Here is a 20,877-nt window from a genome sequence, read left to right on the forward strand (position 1 = left end):
TCCTCACCTTGCTGGAACCCATGGCTCAAAATCAGCAGATACCCTAGTTTTACAACTGGGCAACACTGAGAAGAAACACATTCATTAGAGAACAAAGTTAAAATTTTGAAACCATTACAGCAGGTATTAAGTATCATAAATACTGCAAATAAGCTATATTACAAATTACAGACCAACTGACTTGGAATCCCAATTCCTATTTGTAATGGTTCATATGCAAAAATGCAGCCTTCTTACAAACAACCAACATATACACATTTGTCTCCTAACCTACTGACAACTTATATTTGAAAACTGGTATCTCAGTGTATACTTTAATTAATCAGAACATTTTAACCAACCAAAACATCCATACCCCAAATCATTTTATAATAAGAGTCCAGTGAGAGTTAAGGAAAACATGATTATTTTATTTAAACTCAATGGCTCTGGTCATTCAACAAATACACAATGCCTGCTATATGCCAGGTTACCATGCCAGGTGTTAAGAGAGACAAATGTGGAAAGATACAGTACATACCACCAAGGAACATAGCCTTTGTAGAGAAACACGTGTGCACACCAAAAAACTATACGCAGTATAATTCCTATAATGAATAAACATAAGAATAATAATATCTAATCTGTCCAGGAGCAAAAGGCAAGGACACACAAAACTTCGTCAAGACTTAGCTTTTTAACTACAGACTTAAAGGATGAGTAGTAGTTTCAGAGATGAACCTTAGAGAGGATTTCATAAGCCTGGGGAACATATGTAAAGGCACAAAGTCATGAGACAACACACACTTTTCTAGGAACAAAACTGCAGTATAACTGCAGCTCAAATTAAGAGAGGAAGTGGCATAGATAACACTGAACAAATGAAAAAAGACCATGCTCTAAGAGTAGAGACATTGCCTCTTTGTCTTATTTACGTTACACATCCCCTGCACCTGGTACACACAGATTCTCAATACTGACTGAATAAACAAACGCTATGCAAAAGAGAGAAAAAGACGGGAACCCAAATAAATCAGCAAAAATCTATTAATAAGAAGAGGGCCAGGCATGGTGGTTCACGCCTGTAATCCCAGCACTGTGGGAGGCTGAGGTGGGCAGATCATTTAAGGTCAGGAGCTCAAGACCAGCCTGGACAACAAGGTGAAACCCCGTCACTACTAAAAATACAAAAAGTAACTGGGCATGGGGGCATGTACCTGTAATCCCAGCTACTCAGGAGGCTGAGGAACAAGAATTGCTTGAACCCGGGAGGCGGAGGTTGCAGTGAGCTGAGATCGCACCACTGCACTCCTGCCTGGGCAACAGAGTGAGACTCGATCTCGAAAAAACAGAAAGGAAAAACCTGAAATCAGGCCATGAAGAAACTGGAATTTTAAAATATCCCTGGATAGTAGGGTTTTAAATAATCTAGTTTACATACTTTATATTTTCCGAGTTTTTAAAAATAATCATGGCATCACTCTTATAACAATAAATAATTTAAAAGTAAAACAGACAGACATTAAGAATTAACTTTATGTGGTATCGAGAGCAAAGGAGAAATTCAGAACAACTCCCAAGTTTCTAACTTGGGAAATTGGGAGGATGGTATGGGGGAAATTAGGAGGAAAGCAGTAGTGAGTTTAAATCACCTCTTTCATCTAAGAAAGGATGTCTGCTAGGCAAAATATTTACAAAAACTGACCATATACTGATCTATAAAGCAAGTCTGAACAAATTTTAAGCTACAAAATCACACAGCATATATTTTATTACTACAACGCCATTAGATTTCAAAATCAATAAAAAGATAACTTAAATGTTTGGAAACCAAGACCTACACTTTTAGGCCAGGTGCAGTAGCTCAGGCCTGTAATCCCAGCACCTTGGGAGGCCAAGGTGAGCAGATCATTTGAGCTCAGGAGTTCGAGACCAGCCTAGAAAACATGGCAAAACCGCATCTCTCCAAAAAATTAAAAATTAGCCAGGCATGATGGTGCATGTCTGTAGGCCCAGCTACTCAGGAGGCTGAGGCAGGAGGATCAACTGAGCCCAAGAGATTAAGGCTGCAGTGAGCCATGATTACACCACTGCACTCCAGCGTGGGAAGTTGACCGAGACCCTGTCTCAAAAAAAAAAAAAAAGAAAATATACACTTTTAAATAATCCATGGGCCAAAGAAGAAATCATAACAGAAATTAGCAAGTATTCGAAGTTGAACAATAAAAAGCACATATTAAAAACTTGTGGGATGCAGCTAAAGCAGTAGTTAGAGAGGTAAGTCTCAAAATATATCTAATAGAAAAGAAAAAAAAAAGTTAATGAATTGAGTAGCTATCTCATGTTGAAGGGATAAAAAAGAAAATAAGCCCCCAAAAAGTATAAAAATAAAAGAACAGAAATTAACACAGGGGAAAAAAAACAACAACAACAAAAAAGCATACGACAGAACAAATGGCACCAAAAGCTGTTCCTCTGAAAAAACTAATAAAATTGGAAAATATTTGGGAAAGACTATTCATGAAGTCTAGGAAGCAGTTGGCGATTGAGATCCACAGCTCAGTAGGACTTTGCTGCATTAAGATAGGAGAGTAAAGATGTACTTGTTCCTTCTTATGACAAAACAAAGAGAAAAGAAAAATTTAAAACACATTCCATCTTCAACCATACATGTTTCCCGTTCACGTTACATGTGAAATTCTAAATCACAATATATGAAGACGGAAGGCAGACGGAAGAATGAATGCTTGTAAAATAAGGAAGACAATTAAACATAAGTGTCAGCTGAAAGAACAATGAGGAATGAGAAGCAAATCCATTGCTCTGCAGAACCTCAAAAGACTAAAGAATTGTTGACACAAGACTCAAAAGACAGAGGTCAAGTGGGAGCATTAAGAATGGAGAAATAGACCAGGTGCAGTGGCTCGCGCCTGCAATCCCAGCATTTTGGGAGGCCAAAGCAGGCGGATCACAAGGTCAGGAGTTTGAGACCAGCCTGGCCAATATGGTGAAATCCCATCTCACTAAAAATACAAGAATTAGCTGGGTGTGGTGACGTGCACCTGTAGTCCCAGCTACTCAGGAGGCTGAGGCAGAAGAATTGCTTGAACCCAGGAGGTGGATGTTGCACTGAGCTGAGATCACACCACTGTACTCCAGCCTGGGCTACAGAGCGAGACTCCATCTCAAAAATAAAGAATGGAGAAATAGGCAGGGTAGTTCACGCCTGTAATCCCAGTCAGTACTTTGGGAGGCCAATGTGGGCGGATCACTTGTGGTCAGGAGTTCGAGACCATCCTGGCCAACATGGTGAAACCCCGTCTCTACTAAAAATACAAAAATTAGCTGGACATAGTAGTGGATTCCTGTAATCCCAGCTACTTGGGAGGCTGAGGCAGGAGAATCACTTGAACCCAGGAGGCAGAGGTTGCAATGGGCCAAGATTGAACCATTGCATTCCAGCCTTGGCAACAAGAGCTAAACTCCATCTCAAAAATAAAACACAATGTAAAAAAATGGAGAAATATGTAGAAGTTGGTGTAAAAGGACACTTGGAAGCCAGATGAGGATCACTTGAGGCAAGAAGTTCGCAACCAGCCTGGTCAACAAGGAGACCCCACCACTACAAAAAAATTTTTTTTTAATTACTCAGGCATAGTGGCATGCACCTGTAGTCCCAGCTTCCCAGCTACTCAGAACACTTACGTGGGAGGATCACTTGAGCCCAGGAGTTTGAGGCGGCAGTGAGCTGTAATGGCAGTGAGCTATATAATCCAGCCACTCCATTCCAGCCTGGATAACAGAGCAAGACCATGTCTCAAAAAAAAAAAAAAAAAAAGACACTTGGAATCCCCAAGTCACATCTCCTACCCTGTACATCCCATCAGAATATGGAACGTTTATTCTTTCAAGGAATTGAATCAAGGGAAATACAAGGCACAGAGAGGGGAATAGGTAAGGCGCCAGCTGAAAATAGAGGTAAATTTTCTCTATAGATATATTCAAGCCAATAAATGAAAAAGGAAATGAATGTTTTAAATCACCATTTTGCTTGGGAGGTCGAGACGGGCGGATCACAAGGTCAGGAGATCGAGACCATCCTGGCCAACACGGTGAAACCCCGTCTCTACTAAAAGATACAAAAAAATTAGCCGGGCGAGGTGGCGGGCTCCTGTAGTCCCAGCTACTCGGGAGGCTGAGGCAGAAGAATGGCGTAAACCTGGGAGGCGGAGCTTGCAGTGAGCTGAGATCCGGCCACTGCACTCCAGCCTGGGCGACAGAGCGAGACTCCATCTCAAATAAATAAATAAATAAATAAATAAATAAATAAATAAATAAATCACCATTTTGCAACATCTAATGAATAAACAGGTCCATGCACTGAGCATGAGTAACTGCTAAGAGCACAGCAAGAGAAACATTACATGCTTTCTGACGGGACAACACACAGCACATGTGAAATAGTCTTGCCCCCCCCCCCCCAAAAAAGGCAAACCTGAACCTGGTAAGCCTCTAGATCTAGACATCAATTTACAGTAAATGCAGAGAAACATGTTCAACTACACAATGGGGATGCAACAGCAAAATACAGGTTAGGAAATGTATATGACAAATGACCTGGTTTCTCCCACAAATAAACTGCACAGAAAAAAAGAGGCAAGATCTAAGATAGAACCTGTAATTGAAAAAAATCTTAAAACATGTATTTTAAAACTAGCAAACTATAATCCTCAAAATGCACATCTGAATAATAAGACTACAAAGAAAAAATAATCACCATAAAAGTCAGGATGGAGATTACCTGGGAGATGAAAGGGTTGCAATGTGGGTTTCTGCGTTAGCAGGCAATGTTCTATTTTTGACCCTGGGGTGATTACAAAAGTTTTCACCTTATATAACAAAGATAGAAAATACGAGAAAACAGATTGAGAAAATCAGAGGATCAAGCAGACATATCCACACGTGAAAACAGAAAAACAGTGGAGAAAAAATTATCAAACTAGAAGAAAACATCCCAGTACTGAAAGACGGAAGTAACCAGATTGAAAAGGCCACAAGTGTCCAGCAAACTGAATAAAAAAGACCTGTTCCAAGAAAAACAAGGATAAAGATACTACACTGAGAAAGAGATAAAAGGGCAACTAACAAGGGACTGAGAATAATAATCATTATAGCAATATTACAAGTCAGAAGACAGTGAAGTATTCACTTAAAAATCTGAGCGAAAAATAAATTCTGGGTGAAAATCAACTTTATAACCAGCCAAATTATCGATCAAGGGACTAAAAAGAGTAAGTAAAGCTGGGCAACAGTGGCACACTCCTGTAGTCCCAGCTACTCCATAGGCTGAGGCAGGAGGATCACTTGAGCCTAATTCAGGGCTGTAGTGTACTATGATCATGACTGTGAATAGCCACTACACTCCACCCTGGGCAACACAGAGAGACCCTATCTCTAAAATGCATTTTTAAAAAAAGAGAGAGTGTGTGTGTGAGTGAAAATTAGAACATTTTCAGCCATATAGTCTTTAAAGATTTATCCCCCAAGCACACTTTATTTGAGCTTAATAAAGCTAAACAGAGGGAGTAAACCAAATAAAAGGCAGGCATGGAATGCAAGGTATGTCACATAGAAGAGAAGAGAAAGGAATTCCCAGGATGATGGTAAAGGAAAGCCCCGACAACTTCCATGCAGCAGGCCTAGAGAACCAGTCCAAATTAGAGCAGAACTCCAGCAGAGCTCCAGGGGGGTATCTCTAAGAAAAATAAATGGCACTGATAAATTATATAACAGATTGACATTGTGGAAAAGCGCACTGTGAGACATTTTGTGGAACAACTGAAGATATATGAAGATTTTAACATTCAAAGAAAACTAGGCAAACTTTGTTTTTTAATGAGGCAATTTTTAAACATAGTTGTATAAGAAAAAAATTTAAATCTAGAAATAACAGCTAACAAGTGTTTGACACTATTCTAAATTCTTTTTTTTTTTGAGACAGAGTCTCGCTCTGTCACCCAGACTGGAGTGCAGTGGCATGATGTTGGCTCCAGACTGGAGTGCAGTGGCGTGATGCTGGCTCACTGCAACCTCTGCTTCCCGGGTTCAAGGAATTCTCCTGCCTCAGTCTCCCGGGTAGCTGGGATTACAGGCGTGTGCCACCAGGCCCGGCTAATTTTTTGTATTTTTGGTAGAGACAGGGTTTCACCATGTAAGCCAGGATGATCTCGATCTCCTGACCTCGTGATTTGCTCGCCTTGGCCTCCCAAAGTGCTGGGATTACAGGTGTGAGCCACCATATCTGACCTCTAAATTCTTTACAAGCATTAACTAACCCTCACCACTACTTTGTGGTACCATATTCTATGTGGTTCTTCATATGTAAACAATTTTTATATACTCACAAACGAAAACAGCTTAAAATGTTTTATATAACTATATTGAAAGAATGAGGAGCAATGAATTTCTTTCTCATCTAACAGTTTATAGAGAAAGTTTTCTCTATAACATTATGTTTCATCTAACATGTTACAGAGAATATATTTATAGAGAAAGCTTACCCCCTTACTCCTCTCCTCATTCATTCTAACATTATAAAAAAAATATAAAATTGATGAATCTAAATGCAGTGCGATTTTATTTAGAGATATAAAGAATTAGCTAACAGTTAAAAGTTATTGCCGCTAGGAGTGGGAAGGGGTAGAGAGAACAGACAAGAAACTACATTGTTTTGGTAAAAAGCCTTTTAATTTCAAAATTATCTGATGTTTTAAACTCTTAGCAAGTAGCTTGCCATTAAATATTCCAAATTTACTTTTTAAAAGACAGAAAATGATAAAAGCAGTGAAGACAAACCCTTGGTAACATCAACATCCATGGCAGTGCTTCAAAAGGATATTCTCTGAAATACTAGTTCTAAAGAACATTAATAGTTGGTATGTGAAAAAACTGTTTCAATAACCAATTAATATCCTCAGAGATCTGAGAAAATATGGCATCCATGAAATAATGACCTCTGAGAAATAGAATTATAGCCAAAGTAAAAATTTCAAGAGAAGAAAAACCAATGATAGGTAATAAGAGAAAACAGATTAAGACAACCAGAGGCTCAATCTAAGACATCCAATGTATGAAAACAGAAAAAAGGTGGGGAAAAATTATCAAAGAAAAAGTAGAAGAAAAAACATCCCAGTAACCAGGTAAACTGTGGGGCTTTTCACAAAAGCACTTCTTGGAGATTTTAATATGTTAAGAAATACTTTATAGCTTTCTCTGACATGAGACAACAGAAACTCCACACTCCCTTTCCTTAAAACAGCTCAAGAAACAACTGTCTAAAACAGTGGTTCTCAACTCAAGTCCATAAACCAGTACTGATCTACAGCAAAGTAAGAAAAGCAAGAACAATGTATTCAGTATTTAAGTTAGTTGACTTAAAAGACCACCCTGTATTTTGAGGGCATATCCTTCTTATATTCTTAAATGTAAGTATCTTTTATGCAGTAATGGTGGTCACAGTTTAAAACTTTTTTTTTTTTTTTTCCTCTTCTTTTTGAGACGGAGTCTCCCTCTGTTGCCCAGGCTAAAGTGCAGTGGCCGGATCTCAGCTCACTGCAAGCTCCGCCTCCTGGGTTTACGCCATTCTCCTGCCTCAGCCTCCCGAGTAGCTGGGACTACAGGCGCCTGCCACCTCACCCGGCTAGTTTTTTGTATTTTTTTAGTAGAGACAGGGTTTCACCGTGTTAGCCAGGATGGTCTCGATCTCCTGACTTCGTGATCCGCTCATCTCGGCCTCCCAAAGTGCTGGGATTACAGGTTAAAACATTCTTACTTTCTAAAATGAAACGTTGGCAATCTTGTCAGTACACTATCTCCACCCCACCAAAGAGTTAATGGTTCATGAAAGGTAAGTACAGGAATCTCTGGAAAACTCTTATTTGAATGACAGACAAACAACTCCAGAGGGGCTAAGCACAGTGGCTGTTGCCTATAATCCCAGCACTTTGGGACGCTGAAGTGGGAGGACTGCTTGAGGCCAGAAGTTTGAGAACTAGTCTGGGTAACATGCAAGATCTTGTATTGCCAAGTTTTAAAAATGTTTTAAATACAAAATTTAAAATGCTTTTTTATAAAAGAATCCCAGGGAAAAGAAGTCACCAGAGAAATATAAAGATAACCCAGAGAGTAAAATATTACCAAAAAAATGAGAAAATACAACTAAGTACTGGTATACCAGATGTACCAGACAGGTTAAGTAAAATGAGTAATAAAAACTGTTTATTGAATATAACAATTCAAATGTCACATATGAGCACTGACTTCAAATGCCAGACTGCATGGGGTTTAGAAGTGAGGACTATCAGGCTGAGTTTAGCTTATTCTAAAGGTTCAGCTCCTCAAAAAGGTCAAAAAAGTTTTAGGGGCAAACAAAGTTTGAACATTCATACAAGCTACTGGTTACAAAAATGGAGAAGTTGTTAAAATTAGGAAATATAACGTAACCAAGAATATTCACATTCCAACAATCCTACTCTCTTACTTTCATAAACTGATGATTAAACCTGAATCTTCTGTGTAAAAGATATATTAAAAGTACAATCAGTCAGGCGCGGTGGCTCATGCCTCTAAGCCCAGTGCTTTGGGAGGCCAAGGCAGGCAGATCACCTTAGGTCAGGAGTTCGAGACCTGCCTGGCCAGCATAGAGAAATCCCCATCTCTACTAAAAATACAAAAATTGGCCAGCCACGGTGGTTCATGCATGTAATCCCAACACTTTGGGAGGCCAAGGCGGGCAGATCACCTGAGGTCAGGAGTTCGAGACCCACCTGGCCAGCATGGAGAAACCCCCATCTCTACTAAAAATACAAAAATTGGCCAGGTATGGTGTCTCACACCTATAATCCCAGCACTTTGGGAGGCCAAGGCGGGAGGATCACGAGGTCAGGAGATGGAGACCATTCTGGCTAACACGGTGAAACCCTGTCTCTACTAAAAACACAAAAAATTAGCCAGGTGTGGTGGCAGGCGACTGTAGTCCCAGCTACTCGTGAGGCTGAGGCAAGAGAATGGCATGAACCCGGGAGGCGGAGCTTGCAGTGAGCCAAGATGGTGCCATCGCACTCCAGCCTGGGGGACAGAGCAAAACTCCATCTCAAAAAAAAAAAAAAAAAATTAGGCAGGCGTGGTGGTGCACACCTGTGATCCCAGCTACTCTGGAGGCTAAGGCAAGAGAATCACTTGAACCCGGGAGGCGCAGGTTGCAGTAAGCCAAAATCGCGTCACTGCACTCCAGCCTGGGTGACACAGTGAGACTCCATCTTTTTTTTTTTTTTTTTGAGACAGAGTCTCGTTCTGTCACCCAGGCTGGAGTGCTGTGGCCCGATCTCAGCTCACTTCAAGCTCCGTCTCCCGGGTTCACGCCATTCTCCTGTCTCAGCCTCCCGAGTAGCTGGGACTACAGGCGCCCGCCTCATCGCCCGGCTAGTTTTTTGTATTTTTTATTAGAGACGGGGTTTCACCATGTTAGCCAGGATGGTCTCGATCTCCTGACCTCATGATCCGCCTGTCTCGGCCTCCCAAAGTGCTGGGATTACAGGCTTGAGCCACCGCGCCCGGCGACTCCATCTTTAAAAAGAAAAAAAAAAAGTACAATCAAGCTATTAATACTTTGGAGGCTAAGACAGGACTATCGCTTGAGGCTAAGAGTTCAAGACCAGCCTGGGCAATATAACAAGACCCCACACACACACACACAATCTCTAAAACAATGAAAAAATTATGCCAGGCATAGTGGTGAGAGTATGTACTCCCAACTACTTGGGAGGCTGAAGTGTGACAATAGCCTGGGCCCAGGAGTACAAAAGCTACAGTGATACAGTGAACTATGAGAGCTGTGATTGCACCACTGCACTCAAGAGGCTCCATCTCTTTCTTTTTTTTCCTTAAGGCAGAATCAATTTCTAGAAATTTACAGTCTAATAACTCCATGTAAACAAGTGGAACATGCATTTTGAATTACAATTGAAAATAAACATTTTGCTCATCACTGGAACTCTAAAACTTTTCAAGGTATGGCATAAAGTAGGGACTTAAAAATCTCTCTTGAATAAACTAATCAAAGTGTGTATTTATCAATACACATACTAGTAAGTAAATCCTCCATTTATCAAGCAAATATCACTACCCTATAAAAGCACATATTCTATTACACAGAGCCCCAAATTTATTTATGTATTTATCGAGAATTAAAAAGCCAAAAAAGCTCTTACAAATTGTACTTAATTTCACCTCATTTGAAAATTGCAACTAAAAGTAGAGGCAAATTCTCCTCCCCAACCTCAAGTTCAGCCTGAGCCCCCAATAATTAAAAATAGCTTAACCACCTAACAGGTCAATGAACACAGGTGTTCACAATTTCAGTGAGTGTGGCTTTAGTACTCTTCATGAAATTACAGAAAATATTTTTTAAATATCTTAAAATATATGATAAAACGTCAGTTTTACAGAACACCTTTGTATGTTTGTGTTTCTACAAAAGCATGTATTTCTGTGATCACAAAAATACTTTTATAAACTATAAAAAATACAGATCTTAAGTTTTTTTTTTAAATTGTAAATGAGGTCGGGCATGGTGGCTCATGCCTATAATCCCAGCACTCCACACTGGTAGGCCAAGGCAGGCAGATTGTTTGAGGTCAGGAGTTCCATACCAGCCTGGCCAATGTGGTGAAACCCCATCTCTACTAAAAAACACAAAAATTAGCCAGGCACATTGGCACACAGCTGTAATCCCAGCTACTTGGGTGGCTGAGACATGAGAACTGCTTGAACCCAGGAGGCAGAGGTTGCAGTGAGCTGAGATCGCACCACTGCATTCCCGCCTGGGCAAGAAAGTGAGATTCCATTTCAAAAAAAAAAACTGTAAATGACACTGTCAAATATATCAAGTATTTTCAAAATGGCAAATACCAAACATTTAGAAACAGTAATAGATTTCAAAAACATATCTGATTTATTTTAAAGCCAATATGACAATCAGTAAAATCTTTACATCACAATATCCAAAGCCATCTAAATTATTTGTGCAAAAGGAATCCTTGATATTATCTCACATATACAATGAATAACAAAGAAAGGTTAACTACAGACTTAAAACACCAAAACCAACAAGGCCGGCCGGGTGCGGTAACTCAAGCCTGTAATCCCAGCACTTTGGGAGGCCGAGATGGGCGGATCACGAGGTCAGGAGATCCAGACCACGAAACCCCGTCTCTACTAAAAAATACAAAAAAATTAGCCGGGCGAGGTGGCGGGCGCCTGTAGTCCCAGCTGCTCAGGAGGCTGAGGCAGGAGAATGGCGTGAACCTGGGAGGTGGAGCTTGCAGTGAACCCAGATCTCGCCACTGCACTCTAGCCTGGGCGACAGACTGAGACTCCATCTCAAAAAAAAAAAAAAAAAAAAAACCAACAAGGCCAATAATACACATAAAAAATACAGAAAAATGTGAATTAAGTACAGGTATATACATTCATGTTCCAGTCCAGAATTTATAAAGTTGATTACATTACACAAAATGAGCCTCCACTAACAATTCAGGCAAGGATGAACTGGAAAGTTCAGCGTTTTCATTATAATCCTGCAGACTCTGGTCCTAAGACCAAGGAGAAAGAAATAATAGCACTGAGGGGCTCTTGCTGCAAGCCACTAACTGTACCCTAGAGTTTTAAAAGTTCCAACTACTACAAAGGAAAGTATGAACTGGATCTTTGTTAGGTAGTAGAGTACATGGATCACAAGAGCTTGAAAATATCTTCATCTTACTATACCGTTTAACTTTCTCAAAAGCATTCATATCTAATTTTCTCCTCCCAATAATGCCATAAAATAGGAAGGGAAGACTACTGTTTAACAAATGAAAAATGTGGAACTCAGAAGTAAAATTACTTCCTTAAAGTTGTAAAGAAAGATAGGTAATGCTTGGCTCTACTATGGTAAACCCCAGTTAAGTGATGCTATTTCTGAGACAAAGTTATTCTAGATATTTGTCACTTTTGGGTCCCAATTACAAACCAAGGTCACATACTGTGGGGAAGGCCAAGAATATTTTCAGACTTAGCAAATAGTGAAATCAGGCCATTCACTGCCATTATCCAGCCTCTTGTCCACAGTATATTTTGCCATTAAGGCCTTTTTATAGGTCTAACTGAAGTCATCTACCAGTGATGAAATGATGCATTTCCACAGATGGTTCAACTTGGTTGTTAAGTGTCCTCAGATACTAATACAAGTTGAGCGTCCCTATTCTAAAAGTCCAAAATCTGAAATGCTTCAAAATCTGAAACTTTTTAAGCATGACCCCATGTGAAAAACTCCACATCCGACCTCGTGATGGGTTGTAGTCAAACACAAGTGGCACAACACAGTTTATTCAGTGTCCCCAAGGAAAAAATAAGCTGTAGACTAAGCATACAACGTGTATATGAAACATAAATTAATTTTCTGTTTAAACTTGGGTCTCATCCCCAAGACATCTCATTTGTATACGCAAATTTCCAAAATCTGAAAAAGTCTAAAATCCAAAACCCTTCTGGTCCCAAGCATTTCAAATAGGGATATTCAACCTGTAGCTGTCTGCCCAATTTTGAGACAAGAAAAAGTTCAAAGACAGCTGACTGTAGTATACATTTTCAAAGCTCTGTATTTGAGTCTCATATAGACAAATACAAAAGGACTTTATAAATAGTTCTTCAAACACCAACAGAACTGGGAAACTAACATAATTACTAGGCTGATAATGCTACAAGTCAAATACAACATATTTGTTTTCTTCTCCCATAGGAATATGTCTTTGCATCTCAAGATTCACCTGGGGCTGTCTATCGATTATTCACAAACCAAGATCTTTCCCACCCAAGGCATTCATACATATTGTACCTACTACCAAAATTGCCCTTCTTCCTCATCTTTTTTTTTTTTTTGAGACAGAGTCTCACTCTGTCACCCAGGCTAGAGTGCAGTGGTGCAATCTTGGCTCACTGCAGCCTCCGCCTCCTGGGTTCAAGTGAACCTCAGCCTCCTGAGTAGCTGGGATTACAGACACGCACCACCACACCTGGCTAATTCTTTTGTATTTTTAGTAGAGACAGGGTTTCACCATGTTGGCCCAGCTGGTCTCAAACTCCTGGCCTCAAGCGATCTGCCCACCTCAGCCTCTCAAAGTGCTAGGATTACAGGTGTAAGCCAATGAGCCCAGCCCCCTCCTTCATTATTTACATAGCTGATCCTTCCTTCTAAGCATAGTCATGTGCTACACAGTAACATTTTGGTCAAACACAGATTACATATGCAACAGTGGTCCCATAAGATTATAATGAAGCTGAAAAATTTCTATTACTCAGTGACTTTGTAAGCACTGTAATGCAATGCTTTACAATGTGTTTGCAGTGACGCTGGTATAAAACAAACCTACTGCACTGCCAGTAGCATAAGGTCTTGTGCATATACTCATTAGGTACAATACACAATATTAATAACAAACGACTATGTTACTGGTTTATGTATATGCTATTTAGTTGTCCCTTGGTATCCACAAGGCACTAGTGAGAGAACCTCCTGAGGATACCAAAATCCACAGATACTCAAGTTTTGCAGTATGACCCATAGAACCTATGGACGCTAAAAGTTGGCCCTGGCTAGGCCCAGTGACTCATGCCTGTAATCCCAGCACCTAAGGAGGCCAAGGCAGGAGGACTGTTTGAGGCCAGGAGTCCAAGACTAGCACAGGCAACAAACCAAGACCCCGTTGCTACAGAGTATTTTAAAAATTAGCCAGGTGTGGTGGCAGGCACCTGTAGTCCTAGCTACGCAGGAGGCTGAGGTGAAAGGATCACTTGAGCCTGGGAGTGTGAGGGTACAGTGAGCTATGATCATGCCACTGCACTCCAGGCTGGGCAAGAGAGAGACCCTGTCTCTTTTAATGAAGAAAAAAACAAAAAGGCCAGGTGTGGTGGCTCACCCCTATAATCCCAGCACTTTGGGAGGCCAAGGCAGGCGGATCATGAGGTCAGGAGATCAAGACCATCCTGGTCAACATGGTGAAACCCCGTCTCTACTAAAAAATACAAAAAAATTAGCCAGGCATGGTGTCAGGCACCTGTAGTCCCAATTACTCAGGAGACTGAGGCAGGACAATGGCACGAACCCGGGAGGCAGAGCTTGCAGTGATCTGAGATGGCACCACTGCCTGGACTTCATCTCAAAAAAAAAAGGAAAAAAAGAAAAAAGAAACGTAATGTCATTAGGATCTATAACTATATTATAATGACAATGCTTTGAAATTTTAAAAGTATTTTTAGTACTAGATAAGTGCTTCACAAACTACCCTTCTATCTCCCTGATTATGGGAGAATTCTTTAACTGCTATCAAAAAATCCTCAGAATGAGAATCAATAGAGGGGTTCAAGCACTGATAAGAACTTTAAATTAAATGAAGACAGGAGAAAGGTGATGCTTTATCTTATCAAGGAAAATGGTTTACTTTGTTTCTATATGTTCAAAGTATTTATTTTTAATACTTACATTTTTAGAGACAGGGCCTTGCTTTGTCACCCAGGCTGGAGTGCAGTGGCACATCATAGCTCTCATAGTTCACTGCAGTCTCAAACTCCTGGGCTCAAGCAATCCTCCTACCCAATCCTCCTGCCTCAGCCTCCTGAGTAGCTGGGACTACCATGTCTGGCTCAGGAATAATTTAACAGAGGAAATTCAAGAACTGTACAATGAAAACTACATAATGTCAGAGAAAGAAATTAAATAAAATCTATGTAACTGGAAAGGCATCCCATGTTCATAGATGTTAATAATATTAAAATGACAAGTCTTCCCAAATCAACCTATAGATTCAATACAATACCTACCAAAATCCCAGCTGCGTTTTTTGCACAGACTCACAGATTAATCCTAAAATTTACATGGAAAAGTGAAAGGAACCCAGAATAGCCAAATTGTTTCTAAAAAAGAAAAAACTTGAGGACTCACACGTCCCAATTTCAAAACTTATTATGAAGTAATGGTAATTAAAATGTTACGGTACAGTCCTAAGTACAAACACATAAATCAGTGGAATAAAACTGTGATCCAGGAACAAACTTTTACACGTATGGTTAATTTATTTTTGACAAGATTGTCAAACACAAGTCAATGATGAAAGAATTAGTTTTTTTAACAAATGGTACTAGAAAACTGGTATCCACATGCAAAACACTGAAGTTGGACCCCTACCTCACACCATATATAAAAAATTAACTCAAAATAGATGACAGACCTAAATGTAAAAGCGAAAACTATAAAGCTCTTTAGATATGGCATCAAAAGCATAAGCAAAAAAAAAAAAAGGAATAAATTGAACTTTAGCAAAATTAAAAACATTTGTGCTTAAAAGGACACCATCAAGAAAGTGAAAAGACAATCCACAGGATGGAAAAAAAAAAGTCTGCAAATCATATCTGATAAAAGACTTGTATCGAAAATATATGAAAAACTCTTACAACTCAAGAATAAAAAAGACAGCCCCATTTTTTAAATGAGTAAAAGACTTAAATAGACAGTTCTCCAAAGGTATACAGATGGCCAACAAGCACATGGAAAGATCCTCAATATAATTAGCCATAAGTGAAATGCAAATCAAAACCACAATGAAATACCAATTCAAACCCTAAAATGGTTATAATCAAAAGACAGACTGTAACAAGTATCAGTGAGGATGTGGATAAACTGGTGAGATAATCACTCACCGGATAATCGCTTGTGAGATTGCAGAATGGTGCAGTCTCTTTGAAAAACAGTTTGGCAGGCCGGGTGCGGTGGCTCACGCCTATAATCCCAGCACTTTGGGAGGCCGAGACGGGCGGATGACGAGGTCAGGAGATCGAGACCATCCTGGTGAACACGGTGAAACCCCGTCTCTACTAAAAAATACAAAAACTAGCCGGGCGAGGTAGCGGGCGCCTGTAGTCCCAGCTACTCCGGGAGGCTGAGGCAGGAGAATGGCGTGAACCCGGGAGGCGGAGCTTGCAGTGAGCTGAGATCCGGCCACTGCACTCCAGCCTGGGGGACAGAGCGAGACTCCATCTCAAAAAAAAAAAAAAGAAAGAAAGAAAAAAGAAAAACAGTTTGGCAGTTCCTCAAAACATTAATCCAAGTTATCATCTGACCCAGCAATTTCACTCCTAGATATGTGTACCCAAGAGAAACAAAAACATGTTCACCCAAACCTTATACATGAATGATCACTGAAGCATTACTTATAAAAGTCAAAATGTGGGAACAACCCAAATGTCCATCAACTGATGAGAGACAAACAAAAAAGGTATATTCATATAATGAAATATCATTTGGCCCTAAAAATATATGAAGTGACTATAAATGCTACAACATGCTGTACCTTGAAAACATTAATGATATAGTTTGGATTTTGTGTTCCTAACCAATCTCCTGTCAAACTGTAATCCCCAATTGGAGGAAGGCCCTGGTGGGAAATGACTGGATCATGCAGGCAGATTTTCCCCCCTGCTGTTCTCATGATACTGAGTTCTCTGGTTGTTTAAAGGTGTGTGGTACTGCCCCCATCTAATCCTCCTGCTCTGGCCACTCAAGAGGGCCACTCCCAGGGGAAGTTTCCTGAGGCCTCCCCAGTCATGCTTCCTGTATAGCCTGTGGAACCGTAAGCCAGACAAAATTATTTTCTTTATGAATTACCCAGTCTCAGGTATTTCTTCATAGCAGTGCAAGAATGGACTAATACAGTTATGCTAAGTGAAGGAAGCCAGACATAAAAGGCCACATATTGTACTACTCCATTTATATGAAATGTCCAGAACAGGCAAATCTATAGACACAGAAAGTAGATTGGTGGTTGCCAGAAGATAGGGGAGGGGTGAAGGGGAGTGACTGTCAATGGATTAAGATTTTCTTTTTGGGGTGATGAAAATGTTCTGAAATTAGGTAGTGGTGATGGTTGCACATGTGAGTATACTAAAAAAACCACTCAACTGTACACTTTTAAAGGTTGCATGTCAATTATGTACATATAACTATAGTATATAAATTATATCTCAATAAAACTTATTTAAAAACTGTACAGTTAAGATTTGTGCATTTCAATATACACTTTACCTAAAAATAAAACTTTAAAAAATAATAAAAACAATGGGCTGGGGGCAGTGGCTCAATCCCAACACTTTGGGAGGCCACAGCGGGAGGACTGCTTGAGGCCAGAAGTTCAAGACCCGCCTGGGCAACACGGTAAGATCCTGTCTCTACAAAAAAAAATTAAAAATTTAAAAATTAGCCAGGTGTGGTGGTATGTACCTGTAGTCCTAACTACTTGGCAGGCTAAGGCAGGAGGATCACTTCCGCCCAGGAGTTTGAGGCTGCAGTGAGTTATGATAGCACCACTTCCCTCCAGCCTGGGTGACAGAGGAAGACCCTGTCTCTTTTTACAAAAAAAGAAAAAAAAAAGAATGGATACATAAAAGTTCATTATTCTATTCTGCTCACTTTGTATTATGTTTGAAATATTCCTTAAGTTTTTTTTTACCTAAGTGTAAAAACAAAGCAATTTTTTTAAACAAAACATTCCTAATCCTAATATCCATCTTTTGTTGTTTTTTGACACAGGAATCAGAATCTTGTATTTTAAAAAGACTAGAGAGGTCACTATCTTTCATTATTCTATTGCAATGTTATACGAAAACAGAAATACGACAGAAGACATGGTATGTGGTAAAAATGAGTACTTCATCTTAAATGTACAAAAAGAATCTGAACTTTCTCAGTTCTACGGCAGTTCCTCATCCTTGGATTCCTGTGGTTTCCATGGTTAATGAAGGCAACAATTTCTCACTACATGGATGCAATCACCGCTAATACTGTGCTGTCCATTACAATAGCACTGCTACATATGGCCATTTAAATTTTAGTTTTAATGAATTAAATTATAAATTCAGTTCTTAGTCTCACTAGTTAACATTTCTAGTGTTCAATACTCACATGTGGCTACTGGCTACTGTACTGGATACGGCAGATATAGAACACTGCCATCACTGGAGAAATTTCTACTAGATAGCACTCTAATACCTAAGAAATATCCACAGGGAAACTTTTACATTCCAATTTAGGATTGTTATACTGGATTTCACAGCAATAAACAAATTTTCCTGAAGAACAGGGAAAACAAAGTACAAACATATTAGCCATCAAAGATCATTCATGAAAGTGTAGACTAACTAAAACAGCAGTTAAGTTTTACTTTCAGAACCATCAAGCTACAGATGTTGGTCACGGCAACTCCTCAGTTTCCTCAAGTCAGATGTAAAGATTATGCTGAAAAATGATTAAAGCAAATTATCCTTAAAAGATCCCACAAAAAGGAATATTTATAATCCATGAAATCAAAGAGTTAATGACCTACAGTAAAATACACAGAATAAAATGTCTTTCCTAACAGAGCTTTGAGGAAACGGGGATAATTTAAAGAACTATTAAATATAATTGTGTCATCTAGAAAAAAGGCTTAACAAGATGATTTCTGTACAACTAGTTCTAAAACTGTGTGTGCATTTCATCCTGATAGTCACACATTTCCGTTAATACCCACTAACATTATAAATGTAGTATCAGGAAGCAGGTGCGTTCTTAATTCAAATACTTGGAACAGTTTTAGCACTTTAAAAAACTGCAGGTGAACTAATTTTAAAATGTGAATTCAAATACATTTTTATATTTAGGAATCTGAAAAAATAACCGTCATTTTGTATTCCCTCTCAAGTTATAACTAAACTATCGGGCACTTAATGCCATCAGTCTAAACAACTCCCTTTAAAGCACTTTCAAACCTTAAAAAGGTTATTATGAATTTAATTACACTTTATCCACATTAAGTACTTCTACATTCAACTATCTTTGAAATTTACTGACAAAAAAAAAAGGAATTCCCAAGAGAGAACGAAACCATTGAAATTGAAACCACCTTGTAGGCTAGGTATACAGCAGGATCACATGGAATCGACCTGAAGGAGAAAGTAACTACTATTACCACCGGAGGTTCTGGAGTCAAATTAAATCAGGTACTATTTACATATTTCTAGCTCTGTACTGACCTCACATGGTGCTTTCCTATGTATTACACACAGGCCTAGCTAGGTTTTCACATTTAAGTTAGTGTTACATGGTCTCTATCTTTAACCAAAGTTCAATGTTTTAAAGAATAGAGTAACATTCCACAAGCCTTTTCCCATTGTTCACAAACCCTTGCTGTTCGTCAGATCACCCCGATAAATCCATCTGTTCCCTCTAATTGCTTCCAAAGAAAAATTCAAGCAACCAAGGACACCAGATTGTAAAACACAGTCAGAGTTAGAGTTCTGGCACTACCGAAATATGTTAACAAATCTTGGCAAATTAGTTAAAATTCCTTAAGCCGTAATTACCTCAGTTGTAAAAATGAATACAATACAAATCTACATCCTAGATGTAGATTGTATGAGTTAGGTTTAATTAAACACAAGAAAGGCCTCAGATTTTTGGTGAGTTCCAAATATAAGGTACCCAGCTCTCCCCTATCTCACTTTCCCTCCCATCTCTTCCCTTTAAGCTTTCAGGTTGTGCTTCCAACCTCCACTTCAGTGTGTTCCCCTTATCCTTACCAGCACCTACACTCGACCCCCTTTACTCCAATTCCATCACCCTCCGATTCCAAGCTGCTACTTCCCTTTGCGCACTGCTAAGGTCCCAGGCAGCCCTCCACTCTGCTCCCCACATTTCCCTCAGCCCCCATTTCCCAACGGCTCCTCCTCTCGGCTCCCCACTCCCTCGTCACCAGGTTCATCCTGCCCCTCCAATCGTCTCCCGCCCCCAGGTTCCTTCCTGCCCTCCAAACACAGCTTCCCCGTCTCAACGTTTCATCTTCCTCCAAAAGACTCCCCCAACGACCTACTCGCTCCTTTAGTCCCTATATTCTCCAACACTCAACTGACTACTTCTCTTCATCCATTCTTTTCAATATACACATAAATGCAAAGGCACCCACATACAAGAGCCCCCACCCCCACCTTGGTCCTCCATCTTTCCCTTTTATACATGCTTCCTTTCTTCCTCCTTCTCCCCCACCCCCATCTCCTCCGGAAGAGTCTGTTCCCAGGCCAAGGTCTCTCACCTCATTCGGTCACTTCAGTGGTGCCAACCGCTTCATACAGGAAAAAACAACCAATCCGTCCCCGTGGGCGCTTCCCCTGCGAGTCCGAGCACTTACTGGGCACCTGCCCCACCGGGTACCCGGCACATATGCACGCACAAACCGAGGTCTTTGGAGACGAAGGTTGGGGGTAGAATGAGCGTTCTTACACCGGCCTCAAACACAGCCCACTTCAATACAGCCCCTCGCCATTTTGGTTTCCCGCGGACTGCCGGTGCATTCTGGGAGCGCGGAGCGACTCCGGTGCCGAATGGCAGCGCTCCAGAGCCGCGGGGGGGCAGGGACTGAGCGGCGAGCGCGGAGGAACACCTCGTCCTGCGTCCCCGGCTGGGGCTGAACAAAGAAGGACTCTTTAACGTTGCAGTGAGGCTCAGTCCTTCCGCCGCCGGAGCTAACACAATAGTGAGTGCTGTGCTTCTGATCTTCGGCTGGCTGGGTCTGTTATGCAGGAAAGGGTCGTGTGCGACCTTCGGTGTGCTTGGTTGTGACGGTGCTCTGTGCATCTTGCTGGGCCGATTTCTTTTCCCTGGAGAAAATCTTAACTGAAGCACGTTTCCTCTACCTTCATCCTGAGGCCTGCTGTTAGAATTTCCTTCAGCGGGGAGAAGACCCAAGATGTCGAGATTTAATTTTATTCAGCGATTCA

The 20,877-nt window shown here is 40.4% G+C and overlaps 1 protein-coding gene across 4 annotated transcripts in view; it reads right to left on the bottom strand.

Moving 5' to 3' along the window:
• MTF2 (metal response element binding transcription factor 2) overlaps nt 1-20,484 on the bottom strand; it is a 60,290-nt gene extending 39,806 nt beyond the window's left edge. For all 4 annotated transcript variants that reach the window (XM_023230984.2, XM_023230982.2, XM_023230981.2 and 1 more), the window contains exon 1: nt 20,193-20,484. Coding sequence is in view for 2 of the 4 variants with exons in the window: in XM_023230981.2 (XP_023086749.1) it covers nt 20,193-20,197 (5 nt within the window). In the remaining 2 variants the exon portion in view is untranslated. The remainder of the gene's footprint in view (nt 1-20,192) is intronic.
• Nucleotides 20,485-20,877: the final 393 nt, after the last annotated feature.

The sequence above is a fragment of the Piliocolobus tephrosceles genome, chromosome 1, assembly GCF_002776525.5.
Source record: "Piliocolobus tephrosceles isolate RC106 chromosome 1, ASM277652v3, whole genome shotgun sequence".
Lineage (NCBI taxonomy): Eukaryota > Metazoa > Chordata > Mammalia > Primates > Cercopithecidae > Piliocolobus > Piliocolobus tephrosceles.